This window comes from Nicotiana tomentosiformis, chromosome 11 (genome assembly GCF_000390325.3).
Source record: "Nicotiana tomentosiformis chromosome 11, ASM39032v3, whole genome shotgun sequence".
Classification (NCBI taxonomy): domain Eukaryota; kingdom Viridiplantae; phylum Streptophyta; class Magnoliopsida; order Solanales; family Solanaceae; genus Nicotiana; species Nicotiana tomentosiformis.
Window position 1 is genome coordinate 94,192,661 of NC_090822.1, and position 17,652 is coordinate 94,210,312.

Here is a 17,652-nt window from a genome sequence, read left to right on the forward strand (position 1 = left end):
ATAACTGAACCAAAACTCAAAAGAGATCAAGTCAAAGTCCAAAGCAATATGGCCAGAGGCAAATTCAAGATTTGATAGTTATGGTTGTCACTATTTTAAAGCAAACCGACCACTAGTGAAGGAGATTGAATTAGAGTGTACAATTAATCTATTCGATCCGTTTCTGATTAATTCAATTTAGTTCAATCGATCTTGAATTTATTATCCTTGTTTTCTACTTTATAAGTCTCCATGCATATTGAGAGTCCATCCTAAGTTAGAATGGGGCCCATTTTAACTTCCATGGGCATTATTAGTAGCAACATGGGTGTTTGGACATAATTGTTTTTCCCTTTTCAATAATATTTTCAAATTTGTGTTTGCTTATACATTTAACTAAATTTTTGAACATAAGTTTCAAATCTGAAAGAGTAATTTTTAAGTGAATAATAATTTTCTCATTTTTTATAATACATATCTCAATTTTCAAATATACTTTTTTTTTTCAACTTAAAAAATATTTTCTTTCAAATCTCATAAAGTATTTTTAAATCCCAATTTCGTTAGACAAAATCCACAGACAGAGAAACATAGGAGAAAGAGAAGGCAAATAGCAATGGTGAAAGATCTGAGCAACGATCAAATATCCTCCATGAAGGAGGCATTCACTCTCTTTGACACCGACGGCGACGGCAAAATTGCTCCATCGGAGCTAGGGATCCTAATGAGATCACTCGGTGGTAACCCGACCCAAGCTCAACTCAAATCAATAATCGCCGAGGAAAAACTCACCTCGCCGTTCGATTTCAACCGATTTTTAGACCTCATGTCAAAACACCTCAAACCGGAGCCATTTGATCGCCAATTGCGCGACGCGTTCAAGGTCCTTGATAAAGACGGCACTGGTTTCGTCGTCGTTTCGGATCTAAAGCATATTTTAACGAGTATTGGTGAGAAGCTTGAGCCTGCGGAATTTGATGAGTGGATCCGAGAAGTTGTTGTTGGATCCGATGGGAAGATCCGGTATGAGGATTTCATTGCTAGGATGGTTGCCAAGTGATATTTGCATGTGAGTCCTTCTATCTTTTAGCATTTGATGAAAACCCCCCTGAAAGTTTTATACTTGCAGAGTTTGTTCCAATATTTTCTTTAAGCTTGTTATTCATGTTGTTTGCGTGGGTTATGTATACCAGTTTGTGTAAATTCAAAAATATTGCAGTGCAAAAATATTGCAGTGCAAAAATATTGCTTAACTAATTTCCTTTCCTATAGATGATAGGAATAGGAAAGCGTGTCAACCAGGGAAAGCATTGTCTATATATATTTTTGCCCAAAGTTGCTCCTCAGTATTCTCTCATTCTCTATATATTCTTCTTTAAGTTGCTCCTCAGTATTACTACTCTCTCATTCTCTGTACAGTATATTTCTCTTTCTATACAGTATATTTTTCTTTCTCTTCCCAAAGTTGCTCCTCAGTTCTCTCATTCTCTCTCTATATATTTGTCTCTGCTCAAAGTTTTCATTCTCCAATGGCTTGCTCCCAGCAGAGTAATTTCAAGAAAAAGGAAATATGGAAAAGGGAATTGTGTGAAGAAATTAAACAAGCCAAGTTGATGTTACAAGGCCAAAGAGTAAACATAAAAAGGACTTTGGATCTAGAAACAGAAAGAGAAATTTCACTGCCGATGGGTGAAGAATTTGATAAACAACAAATAAACAAGAAAAAACAGACATGGGAAAAGGAATTGTGTGAAGAGTTAAAAAAAGCCAAGTTGAAGTTACAAGGCCAAAGAAAAAACATAAAAGGGAGTTTCTTTCTGGAAACAGAAAGAGAAATTTCAATGTTGATGGGTGAAGAATTTGATGAACAACAAATTAACAAGAAAAAACAGATATGGAAAAAAGAATTACGTGAAGAGATCGAAAAAGCCAAGTCGAAGAAGTGTTTCTAGTGTTTATTCTTTTCTTAAACTCTGTATAGTTTAGGAGTTGTTTAATTTTCTTATCTACCAATTTTAATAATTTTCTTATCTACCAATAGTTTAGGAGCCCTTAAATTGCATTGTTTAAAAGAAAATTTATTAGAGGCTCTGTGATTGACCAATTGAGTTACACCTAAACACTATTGGTAATCCTTTATAATTTGCATAGAAGTTTGTCCGAACTCCATTGTTATTAAAACAAATGGTATAGATTATAGTCAAGTCAAATATAACTATAAGGCTATAAGCACACAAAAGTATGTTCTAGTGGTCGATGAAGTGAGACGTAAACCATGGTAGACCAGGGTTCAAAGAATGCTTGATGAATTCGTTCCATCTGCTTGCATTGGTGGGAGAGTTTCCCGTTAGAGATAGCAAGTACCCTACAGAATAGTCAAGATATGATCGAGCTGGCTCGGACATCACCACTATAAAAAAAGGTCTAAGATAACTTATGAGTTCTGAGAAATAGACAAAATGTAAGACATACAACTAACTACATAGTTATAACTTAGTAAATGCTGCCTCCAAATTGCTTAACTTGACCACAATATTTGATGTTGGGAGGTTAGTTATGAATCATGACCTTTATTTCCTGTAGCCTACTATATTTAACAATAAGAATAAACTTAAGAGGGAAAGGAAGTGAGTTCTTTGCTGATGTTAAGACGCATAAGTAATACGTTAAAAGAGATGGCATTCGTTCGTTTCTGTTGTGTTGTCAACGCATTGCGATGTTTTGGAAAAGCAGAAGATTCATCTTGCTAGGATAAGAAGTATTTTGTGGTTGAGATTATAATCCACCTTTAATTGAGGATATCACCTGTAAGAGAATTGACTTGCCTCCCAGTGTGAGACACTTAACAATCCCTATAGGATTAATGGTTCAAACTATGTTCAAGTTACAACAGTTTCCAGGAGGAGCCTAGTGAATTTTGCCCTAAAACTTGAAAAGCTTATTAAGATCACTTGGTTAACCCTCGTTGTAATATTTTCTTTCTGGTAGGTCATAATTATCACAATTTCAATTGATACAATTAATATCATATTTAATTTTGATCACTAGTTGAGTAAAATATTTTAACTTTACTGATTTTGCTTATTTTTCACATGCAGGTGATTTGCATCTTTGGCTATATTATTCATAGCATGAAAGAAGATCTGACCTTTTCCCTCGGTAGCTTAGCCTTTTTATTTGCATGTTTCATTGTACCCCATTAGCCATTTTCCTAATTGTTGATTTTACTGTTTTCTTCCCTTGCACTGTCATTGAACAATTCTTGGTTCAAGTCTTTGGTTTGTATCCTGTATTTTGGTTTCATCATTCTGAAACATCGTGTAGAACATAGAGGTACTTAAGGAATACATTTGCGTCTTGGGTTAAAACCTCTTCGTTGTTACTCGTAAACTTTGGATATGACTTTAGGCACATAATATTTCACTATTTCAGCATACTTATGCTATAACCAACCCTTTTTCCCCTTAGACCATGTAGCTCTTGTCCAGGTAGTCCTTTTCGTATCCACCATCTTGGGTTAAGTGATATTAGTTCTTATACAACTTGTTCTACCGACGACTTCTGCCAGACACTTATATTTTCTCCTTTCCAGTTTCCATGACCTTGAGGCGTCGTGTAGTTCTTGAACCACCTGTTCTTATTTGACCCAAGTAAGGTTACATTCCAAAACTAAGTTGAATCAAATGGAGTAGCCCATTTAGGCTATAAGTTTTAATTTAGGTATCTTTCAGTATGAGCTATGCTGTATAGCAGCTTTGGATTGCATTGCTGCTAGACTCTCTTCCTGATCCATACACCATTTCAAAGATAATCTGTTGGACTTTCCTCTCTTTAAGCGAGAAGCGAAGCGAGGCGACCCATCGAGCGCTTCTGCTATCTGAAGCGTAGCAGGTATTCAAAAGCGCTCTCTCCCCATTAAAAAGCGAGAAGAACGATGCGAAGCGATGCGTAAGAAGCGTGCGCTTCTCTGTTTTAAATGGCTGCCAGCCTATTTAATTAAAAAAGATGTTCTTTTTTTAAAACATCTCGACCAGCAACAACAGAGAAAGAAAGAGGCGACCAGGGTTCAAGTTTTCTACACTTTTCAACTTCAAGATCATCAAGTTTGGTCTAGGTATGTGATTTCTTCTTCCTTCTTCTTCTTTTTCTTTTTCTTTCACTGTTTCAGCGTCCAAATAGCAGTGAAATGCTGGCGATTTCTTTTTTCCCTTCAGTTCTTCTTTCTCATTCTTCTCCACTTCCTTCTTCTTCATTTTCTTGCACTGTTTTTTCGTTTGAAATGCTGCCCGTTTTTTACTGGAATGGTATACTGCCGTTCCTCTTATTTTTATATCCTTTATTTTTAGTTCTTATTGCCTTTCTTATGTGTTACGTAGTTGTTCTTTTAGTTATCCGCTTCACTTTAAAATAGCGAGCATTTCGCTTCTCGCTTTAAGCGAAAAGGTGGTTGTTGCTTTTCCTCGCTTTACGCTCTTCACAACACTGCTTTGGACTATTAGAGCCATATTTGAAATACAATATAAGCTTTTCTTGATTCTCTGCTAATTAATGAGCTAGTGCCGAAATTATGTCACTCTCTTGAAACAAATGTAATTTCCCTACACTTACCAACATTTTCTTAAATTTCTCGAAGTTTCAGCTTTTATCTTAACAGTAGGGCACTTAAATGGGACGGAGAGACTTGCATTATTCTGAAATCTATACAGACGTCGTTTATCCAGCCATTTGTATTTTTTTTTCTTTTTTCCTATCCCAGAAAGCCTTTACTTACTACATGGTTCCAGTAGCCCAACTGATTGTGAATGTTTCTTATATGCAGTGAGTCTACCACAGCGAGTAGACAGAGATATGGGATGGATTAGCTTTTTGGGAAATTGACTGACCAGTTCAAGTCTTCTTTATGTATTGGAAGAGTTGTCAGGTCCATTTTTTCTTAATTATTTGTTCTAGTGATACTTATGGTGATATTTTTTGGATACGGACGGTATAGTGATACTTTGATTAGAAGAAAATGGCTGAGCAAAGATTCTTGTATTTAATTTTTGGATTTCTTACATGTGAAAATTAAGATCTCTTGAGATTTGACACAAAATTAAACATAAAATTGTAACAATTTTGGTTAAATAAATTTCCGACGCGTCTTTGCCTTCAGCTTTCCTATACGAAATAGGAATCTCCGAAACATTGAATCAAAATTTCCTTTCCTATAGATGATAGGAATAGGAAAGCGTGTCAATTAGGGTAAACATTGTCTATATATATTTTTCTTTCTCTGCCCAAGTATTCTCTCATTCTCTATATATTCTTCTTTAAGTTGCTCATCAGTATTACTACTCTCTATTCTTCTTTAAGTTGCACATCAGTATTACTACTCTCTTATTCTCTATACAGTATATTTTTCTTTCTCTGCCCAAAGTTGCTCCTCAGTTCTCTCATTCTCTCTATATATTTTTCTCTGCCCAAAGTTTTCATTCTCCAATGGCTTGCTCCCAGCAGAGTAATTTCAAGAAAAAGGAAATATGGAAAAGGGAATTGTGTGAAGAAATAAAACAAGCCAAGTTGATGTTACAAGGCCAAAGAGAAAACATAAAAAGGACTTTGGATCTAGAAACAGAAAGAAAAATTTCACTGCCGATGGGTGAAGAATTTGATAAACAACAATTCAACAAGAAAAAACAGACATGGGAAAAGGAATTATGTGAAGAGTTAAAAAAAGCCAAGTTGAAGTTACAAAGCCAAAGAAAAAACATAAAAGAGAGTTTCGATCTGGAAACAGAAAGAGAAATTTCAATGCTGATGGGTGAAGAATTTGATGAACAACAAATCAACAAGAAAAAACAGATGTGGAAAAAAGAATTACGTGAAGAGATCGAAAAAGCCAAGTCGAAGAAGCGTTTCTAGTGTTTATTCTTTTCTTAAACTCTATATAGTTTAGGAGTTGTTTAATTTTCTTATCTACCAATTTTAAATGAAGAATCAAAATTTGATTAATACTTGTTAGATTTGATGGTGTGTTGTAGTCTTTATTTGATGTGTATTCAAGTTTACTACTATTCTATATCACTAGCGTTAGTGTACGTGAACGCACGTGTACATTAAACATATACAAGAAAAAAAAATTGTTGAAAATTAGCAATTGCAGTTAAAATAAATGCAATATATGTTTAAATAATAAAAATTAATTTACATTGACACAATAGTTAAACTCAATATGTTTTGAAACATGCAAAGATGATGAATTTAGTTGGATTAGCTATATAGTATCGGTAATTATTATTAATTTATTATATCAAATATAAACATCTTATGTTGTCGTATTCACCTAACATCTCTTCATAGATGCTACATTTGTAATGTTATTATATAACAAGATAATTAATTTCTTATTAATTTTAAAAGGCAAGTAAAGAATATAAGAAAATAATGAAGATTTTAATATTAATTGTAAATTTTGGACAATCGATCTTTTTAACAGAATTAAGAGTGCACTCTTTTCATTGATATAAAACAGAGTATAAAGCCTTTATGCTAGTTACAATCATGTAATTTATCAATTAGTTTTTTACTTTTCTGGAAAGTAAGGAAAATAATATTTAATTTCAATTTATCAAGATTCTAAAATAGATATTTCATGTAGAGAATGAAGTTACGCTACTTTTATAATAAAAGAGTTTAAAAGTTTAAAAATGTGACATGCTCTTTATTTTCATTCATTGTCCTTTCTCGGATTGATTTCACTCATATTTTATCGATGCTAAATATTTTTTATTGGAGTTTTACACTTCTATAATAGTATATATAAATAAACATTATTTCTGAAACTTTTAGTTTTAAATCATCTCAAATTTTGAATATTGAAATGTATTTATATTTCTGTGAAATAAAACTTTTATTTCCAATTTGTTCAAATAAAAAAATTATATATGATGAAATATTAATTAATATTTAAGTATTAAATTTTAGAAGATCCTACATATTTGTTCACATAATAATCAGCATGTTGTAATTTTAGCTAAGAAAAACTTTGTTTTTAAAGTGTTCAAATGAGAAAAGAATTTATAAAAATAAAATTTAAGTGATTTTAAAATCATATACGTTAGGAATCTTGCGTATAATTTAAATAAGAAACAATTTACTTAGCTATATTTTATTTTTATTTTAAAATTTTAAATATTACAAAAATAATTAAATATTATTTTTTTGACGTACCCTCTATCGACGCGTATAAAATTATAAAAATATAAGTCCTTCAAAATATAAATTTTAAAAATATAAGCTCTTGAAAATAATAAATATTGAGCCTATTCAGTCAAAAAGTACCGGATGGCCTAGCTAAGCATGAAAACAAACAATATAATTTTGAAACTTTAATGTTCTATTATGTATCCCGTTCTTTTATATTAATTTCGTATCAAAAAGATCGTCGAGGTACCATGTATCATAGACAAATCAACTACAAAAAGAATAAAAATTAGCGATGGATAAATTCATCGCTAATCCTATTCAATGACTAATTAGTAACTGACTATAAAAATTATCATCTACAAGATGAATTTCGTAACTAATTCATGTTTTGTAAAGTTAAATTATGTAATAAACTTTCTTAGTAATAATATTAGTTTCTTTTTTACCAAAAAAATAAAAAATCATTTTCCATCTATTTAACAGGAGTGTGCATTGAGGTAATTTACGTTTTTCTATAAATTAAATTATGGTAATTAATTTTTCATCATAAATTAATAACCTTTATTTTTTCAGCAGTAATTATTATTTAAAACACAATGCTGTAGTAAATTTTAAAAATAGAAATAGACGAATTTAACAACAAAGCTTCTAAAAATACTTATGATTTTAAATTTTAAAAAAACAACAAATAAATCATATAAAAGGAAAATAAAGAGGCAAAATTGGTCTTTGTGATTAAACAAAAAGGACAAAGAACAAAAATATTACACAAGATCGTGAAATTTCCTTGTTCGAAAGTCGAAACCAACAAAAATAATTCTCCTACTTTTTTTGTATTCTTTTATGTCTTTAATATTTTGTATCCTTATTAGGAGAAGATATTAAACACCGAATTATATTAGAAAAAACTTCTTTGATTTACAACTCCTAAATATTAGGAAAGTTTTTTGATTTTATAATTTTATCCAATGTAAAATATATTTTAAAAGAAAAAAAAAGCGAACGGCATTTTGGTAAAGACATTCGTATTTTTAATATAGTATAGATTATAAGTCAAATAATCATATTATTATAAGTTAAATAGAGTTAATGCTAAAGTGATTGATTCATGATTGAGCCCACTTTGACGAGGCGTATGTTGGATTGCTGCAACATTCTTCCATTAATATGATTACTTATCTGGTTTGGTCTATAAGATTCTTTCGAAGCTTTAAGAACCAATGCATTATTATTGTCAATTGTATTTCACATACAATATTATATATCTTTTTTTTTTTGGGAGTATTTTTCGAGAGATTTTGATCAAAACAAGGGGGAGCTAGCATTCTTTGAATTGCGTGCTAAGAGCAGCAATCTTTCGGGCGGGGTGATCTTTTTGTTTCTGAAAATTTGTGACTTTATATAATCATGTTTAAGTATGTAAAAAGACAAAGGTTAAAAATTCAACTGAATTACCATTTAGGATTTCTGAATAATATTTGGTAAACATGACAACTTCGAGGTGTCACCTTTAAAGAAATGATTCAATATGACCTTCTACGCTTTGCTTAGAAGAAAATGGCCGATCAAAGATATTTTGTATTTTACTTTTAGATATAAGAATTGTAAAATTTCGGAAAAAATGATTTTTTTTTGTAAGTGAAAATGTTATTTGAAAATTAGAGTTGTGTTTGGACATGAATATAATTTTGGGTTGTTTTTGAAGTTTTGTGAATGATTAGAGTGAAAATTTTGAAAAATAGCTTTTTAGAGTTTTTCTAATTTTCGAAAAATAAAAAATTCATCTTCAAGTGAAAATTTAAAATTTTATGGCCAAACACTGATTTCGAAAAAGTGAAAAAATTTCGAAAAAAAGTAAAAAATTTCTTATGTCCAAACATGCTCTTAGTCAAACATAACTGTAGAATATGAAAATTCGTCGAAGACAACTGTAAATGGATAACACTACTTTTTGTTGATATTAGTTATATTATTGAAGTTTTATGCTCTGTTCACCATAATTATTAAATTATTTTATTTGATCGATTTGTCTATATAAATTCAAAAGACGAATAACCCGAACCAAAACTGAAAAGAGATCAAGTCAAAGTCCAAAGCAATATGGCACCCGGAACCTTCAGGATCCGCCTCTGCCTTCAAGACAGCCTTAGCAACACAATATGTATTAGCCATTAAAGCCCCCAAGGCTTTTTGATCTAGCAGTAAGTAAGAGTATAACATCGTACGTGATGTGTGAGTAATTAGGCACACATCTTGATTTGAACTCTATTGCAAACAAGACCAAAGCCTAACGATTGACCATAAAAATGTAGAAAAAATAGATTAAAGCATAAAAGGAAACACACATTAGTTAGACATGAAAAACGCAAAGAAAAATCAGGAATAGTAAGGCATACTTTGGTTTTAGGCATAATAGTAAGAAATTCTCAATTGAACAACTATGTAAGTGTTTAACTGAAAAAATGGTGATTACTCCGTAATATTATCCATGTTTTCTACTTTATTAGTCTCCATGCATATTGAGATTCCATCCTAAGTTAGAATGGGCCCATTTTAACTTTCATGGGCATTATTAGTATTTAGTAGCAACATGGCTGTTTGGACATAATTTTTTCAAATTTTCAATTTTTCAATAATATTTTCAAATCTGTGTTTGATTATACATTTAACTGAAATTTTGAACATAAGTTTCAAATTTGAAAGAGTAATTTTTAAGTAAATAATATTTTTCTTTCATAAATTGCAATATTTTTCAAAATACATATCTCAATTTTCAAATACTTTTTTTTTCAACTTAAAAAATATTTTCTTTCAAATCTCGTACAGTATTTTTTATGTCAAAGCCTAAACGCCCTTCAAGTTTATATAACCACAAAATTTGAATCCCCATTTCGTTAGGCAAAATCCAGAGACAGAGAAACATAGGAGAAAAGCAAAGAGATAGCAATGGTGAAAGATCTGAGCAACGATCAAATTTCCTCCATGAAGGAGGCATTCACTCTCTTTGACACCAGCGGCGACGGCAAAATTGCTCCATCGGAGCTAGGGATCCTAATGAGATCACTCGGTGGTAACCCGACCCAAGCCCAACTCAAATCAATAATCGCCGAGGAAAAACTCACCGCGCCGTTCGATTTCAACCGATTTTTAGACCTCATGTCAAAACACCTCAAACCGGAGCCATTTGATCGCCAATTGCGCGACGCGTTCAAGGTCCTTGATAAAGACGGCACTGGTTTCGTCGTCGTTTCGGATCTAAAGCATATTTTAACGAGTATTGGGGAGAAGCTTGAGCCTGCGGAATTTGATGAGTGGATCCGAGAAGTTGTTGTTGGATCCGATGGGAAGATCCGGTATGAGGATTTCATTGCTAGGATGGTTGCCAAGTGATTTTTGCATGTGAGTCCTTCTATCTTTTAGCATTTGATGAAAATCCCCCCGGAAAGTTTTATACGTGCAGAGTTTGTTCCAATATTTTGCTTAAGCTTGTTATTCATGTTGTTTGCGTGGGTTATGTATACCAGTTTGTGTAAATTCAACACTTAATGTACTCGTTAAGGTGCGTGCTTCACATTATTGTTTCTGAAGAATAACAAAAAACAATAATGATATCTTCAATGATTAGAATGGATGTTATATTCGCATAATTAAGACTGCTGGTACCTACTCCGCACTTTCATATACGGAAAGCAAAAAGATAGAGGAAATAAGTGTTACCGTACTTGTGCATGTATTCGGTAGAATAGTCAAGAAGCACGCAAGCTAGCTCCGAGACTACCTGTATCCTGAAAGAAGAGTGTGACAACTAGATGAGTCTGAACTAAACTTCTTTTGAACTATGAGGTGCAAGTTGTATAACGAACACCCCCGTTGGTGAAGCTAGCAAAATTTTCAAGGGTGTTCAAACTTGAACAAAAAAAAAATCTCAACAAGTCGGTGCACCGAAAAATTTAAATCAAACAACGTGATATCGAGCTAAATTATAAAAATACGGGTAATAGTACAAACAATTGGATAAATCCAAATTAATATAAGAAGCATCGAAAAGAGATTCTACTTATTACAATTGTACTCAACGAGGCTTCATCTCTTGAAATGTTTTTATAATAGACTCATTAGAAACAATACTAAATACTTCTCTTTCTACATAAGGCACTATGCAACCGCCTAAAAAGTCATCATCCATTCGATTCCGCAAGTCATTCTTGATAAACTTCATTGCTGAGAAAGCTCTTTCAACGGTTGCAGTGGCAACAAGCAGAAGTAGCGCAAGTTTCACTAAGAGGAATACGAGAGGATAAACTGAATGCTTCTTTGTCTTAATTAATCTTTTTGAAAGATCAGAAATCCCATTTAGATTGGAGAACCTTTCATCAAAATTACGAACATCAATAATGTAACTCGCAAGTTGATTCTCAAGAGCACTCATCCGAAATTCATCAAAGTCATCAGGATACAATTCAGCCATCTTCATTATTTTTATGATATCAAAACTTGAAAATGAGTCAATTGGATTCAAACAAGCAACTCCATGAAGCAAATCAGTTGTCACTTCGTTAAAACGATCATTAAGTTCTTGAAGTTGCCAATCAAGAACTTTACAAAACACATTAACACGATAATGATGAAAGACAGTATAATCAGCAGGTTTTCGCCGTGATCTTCCAGAGTTAACATATAGATCATCAAAATTAGGCACCAAAATATCATGCTTGATACAAAATATAGATACTTTATCAACAAACAAATCTCATTCATCATCCCTCCTTAAAGTTTGCAATCTTTTCTTTGCTACTTGAACAAGTAGCATGGCATTTGCAATATTTTGCTCTTTCTTTTGTAAGGATACATTCAGCTCATTAGTGATTCCTAAAATATCTTTCATTAAATGCAACAAGAAAGCAGCCTTATATGTTTGACAAGCTTCAAGATACCCCGATGCCTTAGCTCTATCATCTAAAGTACCTGCATCTTCAACAAGAGTATCAAGAACATCAACAATAGAGCCAAACATACGAATAAAGTTTCCAAATGACTTGTAGTGAGATCCTCAACGAGTATCACCGGCTCTAACAAGACAAAGTTCTTGATTCAAGCCTCTACCTGTTTTTAGTTCACCCATATCTAATGCCTCTTGGAGTTTTTTGTTTTGAAAATCTCGAAATTCATCCACAAGTTTAAAAGTTCCAACACATTCAAAATATTTGAAACCAGTAATACAAGTTCACCTACATGAACACACTTCTTAGAAATCGCAACAAGAGTTAGTTGAAGTTGATGTGCAAAACAGTGAATAGAATGAGCCGATCTACTTTCTTGTTTAATCAACTTCTTAAGACCTTTAATATCACCTTGCATATTGCTTGCCCCATCATAACATTGTCCACGTATAGAAGATAAACTTAAAGAATGATGAACAAGTACATCGACAATTACTTTATTTAGAGAAAAAGCAATAGTATCTCGAACATGAACAATGCCAATAAACCTCTCCATCACACTTCCTTTTTTATCGACATACCGTAAAACAATAGCCATTTGCTCTTTGCGTGACACGTCTATAGACTCATCAACTAATAAAGGAAAGTAGTCACCATTTAGATCCTCTATTATAGCCTTAATAGTTTCTATCTTACATGCGGTCACAATTTCTTTTTGAATATCTGAAGAAGTCATCTTATTGTTTTTTGGAGCACGTTTCAACACAAAGGGTTTAATCTTATCATATTTATCCGCATACCATGAAAGAATTTCAATAAAATTAACCTTGTTCAATGACGTTTCACTTTCGTCATGACCGCGAAATGCAAATCGTGGATTCAAGAGAATCCTTACCACATCAACTGAAGCGTTTAAGCGAAGCCAATACTCTCGCTTAATTTGATCAGATTGTTTGTCAAATGCAACAATAATAGACTGTTGTTGCCACATTAGATCATCACAATTTCTATTTGCTTTATTGTGAATACTATTTGGCAAACCAACATGTTTCTTAAAACATTCTTTTCTGTTCCAATTCCTAAACCCTTTACTCGAAAAAACATCACCACCACCTTGATGAATACTTTTGCCCTTAAATAAATAACAAGGTAAACAATATGCAGCATCAGTACTTACACTATACTCCAACCAATTAAAATCATCAAACCATATAGGATTAAAACGACGCTTAAATCCAGAAAAGTCAGATTGAGGGAAGTCATGATATCGAGGTTGGCAAGGACCACCTTGAATGTATGCCCTCCTTATTTCATCGCGATGGTTTGGATGATACTCCAATATTGGAGTTCTTTCAGCTGGATCGGACTGTGGAGCAATTGTATCAATTTCTTGTCTTAGAGAAGAATGCGAGGGAAAATTTGATTGATTGGCATTTTCTTCTCTGTTAGATTGATTTTGAGATGCCGAACTTATTTTTGGTACTTTGTTGTAAAATTTCAACAAGTTCATTGCAACTTCAATTCCCTGAATGTATAAAGTAGTTAAAACATATTATTCCTAAGTCCTAAATCATTAGCAGACACACAAAATCAGTAAACTTTTACTATTACTCAAGGATTTACATGTCTTTCTATTTGTGCTCAAATATCTTGAGTAGACCCTTTTTAGGCACAGTACCAAACCAAAAATCAGAGAACTTTAATAATTAATACCAAAACTGAAACTTTGAAGCCAAAAAAGAAAAGGAAAGACAAGAGTTTCTAAGTTCTAACCAGTTCAATGGAGAGTGGAGACTAGATTAATGGAGACTGGTGTTGTCGGAGTGATGAGTAGCGCCGGCGGAGAGGACTGAGCAGCAAGAACTTCCAAACCCAGAACTTCACTTGTCACTTGCAGACTTGCAGTAGCACTGTTACTGTAGCATAGAGTCAAAGAGATAGGAGAAGATGGAGACCAAAATTACCTAGATTTTTTCTTTTTGTTTGCGTGAGGAATGAGAAATTGAGAAGGATCGATTTTGATCTTTTAAGGATTTTGATTTGTTTATTCCAAATTTTTGTTTTATAAAGATTATTTGTTCCATATTTTTATTTTATAAAGTAAGTCAAACAGATCTAACGACGTCGTTTATTTTGTTTGTCTTTTTAAAAAATAAAAAATTGGAACGCAACAAAAATTGTGGAGAGTGAAGATCGACCCCGCGCCCATGAGGCCCTCTTGACCACCCTTTGCCACTGAGCTATGACTCTTCATTGTTGCAAGGGTGTTCAATATGTATTACATGTATGTAAATCCAAAATTTTTACCTATATACACAGTGTAATTTTTCCAACATTTTCCGACGCACCCTTGCTACACTGTAGCTTCGCCCCTGCCCCCCCCCCCTCCCCCCACCCCTTCTTTTTTTTTCCTCCTATATCCATCTTTCCCCTTATAGGATTGATTGTCAATGGCCACTTATTTAGTATTAGTATTTCATGTTGAAACATATTCTCCGTAAAAATCTTTGGGAGCCAAAGTTAGTAGTTGATTCCTTAAGTATGGAGCCAAACTTATTAGTTAATTCCTTAAGTATTCCTTTCTAATATTGGACATTGTTTAAAATGAAAGAGGTGGATAGGTGGGTGGTTTTGGGATAGCCTTCTTATGCGTTTGGAGCGAATGAGAATATTGCTAACTTTTAATGATAAACATCAATTTGGATCTCTCGAGGTTATTCAATTTAGTCAAGTTGGAAAATGGAGAGATGAGCTTCATCTTAAGAGTTGCATTGTTATCCTTCTGCTCATGTGATGTTGCGAAATGAAGCAAGAATGGCGTTCTCCTTAATACATATGCAGCTTCTTTTCTTGTGCGTGACCATTAGGAGAACAACTTTAGATAGTATGCATCTGTTTGGTTTTTTTGAAGTATTACATATTAGTGAAGAGGGAAAATTTAGCGTGTGAGGAGGATTCATCCTATGAGCTGCATGGTTGTCCTGCAACTCATGTGGCTTAGTTATATGAAGCTAGAGTGATGTTCTCCTTAATACATCTGAAATTCAATATGTTGTATGTGGACGTTAAGGGAACCACATTTAAAAAAAAATAAAAAAAATAAGAACAATAACTTTAAATGTCTTCTACTTGAATCTTTTAAGGTTATGCATTTTAAGTAAAGAGGGAATATGGTGAATGTTGAAGCTTCATCTGTGAGTTGCGTGGTTCTCCATAGTATTTTTGCAAGTTCATTTGTTACTTGTGAATGCTAAGGAAACATCAAGACTGCAACCTTTCTATTGCACAGTGAAGTGGAGATTCTTAGAAGATGGAAAGAATTGTTTCTTGTCCAGCATCTCCTCTGGAACTAGTGATTTCCTTTTAGGTCTTTATCTAGGATTTGGAGCAAAATGGTAGCACTTGGTTCATAGAACTAGAACAAGTAATTAAAGTGACACTAAAAGGCACAAGGTTTGTGCCCCTTTGTATGGTGGAATGATTATGATTTTGGTGAGTTAGGGAAGGTGTATGTATATAGGTCTTGCAAGATAGTAGCTGATCAGGTTTAGGTTGAAGAGGCTCAAAGGTTTTTTGATATAACTTCCTTTTGATATGCCATAAATTTAAAAATCATCAAAGATGCTCTTGCTTGGAGAGTTTTTATTTCATTATGAAGAGGAGATTCACATCTCTAGGTGCATAGACTTCTTGACATTTCAGGAGAGCAGAATGGTTAAATTTGAGGGTTTCTACATAAACATTGGGGGAGGGGGGGGGGCTACCTGTTGCAGGTTGGGGAAGGAGAGAATTTCAGAAAGTCTTTCTCTCTAAATATGTATTTATCTTCAGTAGTAGGCTGAGAGAGAATATGATATGTGTGTTGGTTTTTCCAATGAAACTAAATCAGATCTGGAGGTTGTTGGTGAACTTACAATCCTCTGATCTTGTTTTATGAAGTCACAACCTTATATTTTTTTTTTAAAATCAAGTCACAACTGTGAGAAGTAATTCATTTAAGTAATTAATAATCGGCTTGCTAAGCACTCACTGGGGTTGGGCGCATTAATGATGTGTGGTTTAACTTTGATGAGTCTTAAAAATGCATTTGAAATAACAAAAATACAAGTAGGGATAAAGTTGGAAACTGGAATTAGAAGGATATAACCACTGTTCTTGTACTTCTGTAAAAGGTCCCTTAAATTGCATTGTTTAAAAGAAAATTTATTAGAGGCTCTGTGATTGACCAATTGAGTTACACCTAAACACTATTGGTAATCCTTTATAATTTGCATAGATTATAGTCTAGATGCTCACTAGTTAGTCCGAACTCCATTGTTATTAAAACAAATGGTATAGATTATAGTCAAGTCAAATATAACTATAAGGCTATAAGCACACAAAAGTATGTTCTAGTGGTCGATGAAGTGGGACGAAAACCATGGTAGACCAGGGTTCAAAGAATGCTTGATGATTTCGTTCCAGCTGCTTGCATTGGCGGCAGAGTTACCTGTTAGAGATAGCAAGTACCCTACAAAATAGTCAAGATATGATCGAGCTGGCTCGGACATCACCACTATAAAAAAAAAGGTCTAAGATAACTTATGAGTTCTGAGAAATAGACAAAATTTAAGACATACAACTAATTACATAGTTATAAATGAGTAAATGCTGCCTCCAAATTGCTTAACTTGACCACAATATTTGATGTTGGGAGGTTAGTTATGAATCATGACCTTTATTTCCTATAGCCTACTATAGTTAACAATAAGAATAAACTTAAGAGGGAAAGGAAGTGAGTTCTTTGCTGATGTTAAGACGCATAAGTAATACGTTAAAAGAGATGGCATTTGTTCGTTTGTGTTGTGTTGTCAACACATTGCGATGTTTTGGAAAAGCAGAAGATTCATCTTGCTAGGATAAGAAGTATTTTGTGGTTGAGATTATAATCCACCTTTAATTGAGGATATCACCTGTAAGAGAATTGACTTGTGTGAGACACTTAACAATCCCTATAGGATTAAACATGGTTCAAACTATGTTCATGTTACAATAGTTTCCAGGAGAAGCCTTGTGAATTTTGCCCTAAAACTTGAAAAGCTTTTTAAGATCACTTGGTTAACCCTCGTTGTAATATTTGCTTTCTGGTAGGTAATAATTATCACAATTTCAATTGATACAATTAATATCATATTTAATTTTGATCACTAGTTGAGTGAAATATTTTAACTTTACTGATTTTGCTTATTTTTCACATGCAGGTGATTTGCATCTTTGGCTATATTATTCATAGCATGAAAGAAGATCTGACCTTTTCCCTCGGTAGCTTAGCCTTTTTATTTGCATGTTTCATTGTGCCCCATTAGCCATTTTCCTAATTGTTGATTTTACTGTTTTCTTCCCTTGCACTGTCATTGAACAATTCTTGGTTCAAGTCTTTGGTTTGTATCCTGTATTTTGGTTTCATCATTCTGAAACATCGTGTAGAACATAGAGGTACTTAAGGAATACCTTTGCTTCTTGCAATGTTGAACCAGTTGTGTACAGTACAGTTGCTTTGTATCTTCAA

General features: G+C 33.1%; 2 protein-coding genes and 1 long non-coding RNA gene across 5 annotated transcripts; 2 read left to right on the plus strand and 1 right to left on the minus strand.

Annotated features, from left to right (window-relative positions):
• The first annotated feature begins 401 nt into the window (after positions 1 to 401).
• LOC104085166 (probable calcium-binding protein CML13) lies at positions 402 to 5,107 on the plus strand. Of its 3 annotated transcripts, XR_001967085.3 has the most exons (3): positions 402 to 1,048; positions 3,078 to 4,093; positions 4,799 to 5,107. XR_001967085.3 is itself a non-coding variant. In XM_070187952.1 (2 exons), exon 1 carries the CDS (start codon positions 596 to 598, stop codon positions 1,037 to 1,039), a length of 444 nt encoding a protein of 147 aa, XP_070044053.1. In that variant the 5' UTR covers positions 402 to 595; the 3' UTR covers positions 1,040 to 1,048; positions 1,527 to 1,720. The 3 variants fall into 3 exon arrangements, 2 of the variants coding, with proteins under 2 accessions (XP_070044053.1, XP_018622523.1); XM_070187952.1 differs by lacking the exons at positions 3,078 to 4,093; positions 4,799 to 5,107 and adding an exon at positions 1,527 to 1,720; XM_018767007.3 differs by lacking the exons at positions 3,078 to 4,093; positions 4,799 to 5,107 and adding an exon at positions 1,259 to 1,336.
• Positions 5,108 to 10,025: 4,918 nt separating this feature from the next.
• Positions 10,026 to 17,652, plus strand: LOC104085168 (probable calcium-binding protein CML13). Its single transcript, XM_070187951.1, has 2 exons — positions 10,026 to 10,563; positions 17,345 to 17,652. Exon 1 carries the CDS (start codon positions 10,111 to 10,113, stop codon positions 10,552 to 10,554), a length of 444 nt encoding a protein of 147 aa, XP_070044052.1. The 5' UTR covers positions 10,026 to 10,110; the 3' UTR covers positions 10,555 to 10,563; positions 17,345 to 17,652.
• On the minus strand, positions 11,114 to 13,639 carry LOC104085169 (uncharacterized). The gene is made up of 2 exons (XR_011411822.1): positions 13,190 to 13,639; positions 11,114 to 11,632 (listed from the first exon to the last, which is right to left on the minus strand). It is a non-coding gene; the product is annotated as an uncharacterized lncRNA (long non-coding RNA).

What these genes read in the sequence shown, in the direction of transcription:
- LOC104085166 (XM_070187952.1), top strand. Translation starts at nt 596, where the DNA reads ATGGTGAAAGATCTGAGCAACGATCAAATATCCTCCATGAAGGAGGCA.
- LOC104085168 (XM_070187951.1), top strand. Translation starts at nt 10,111, where the DNA reads ATGGTGAAAGATCTGAGCAACGATCAAATTTCCTCCATGAAGGAGGCA.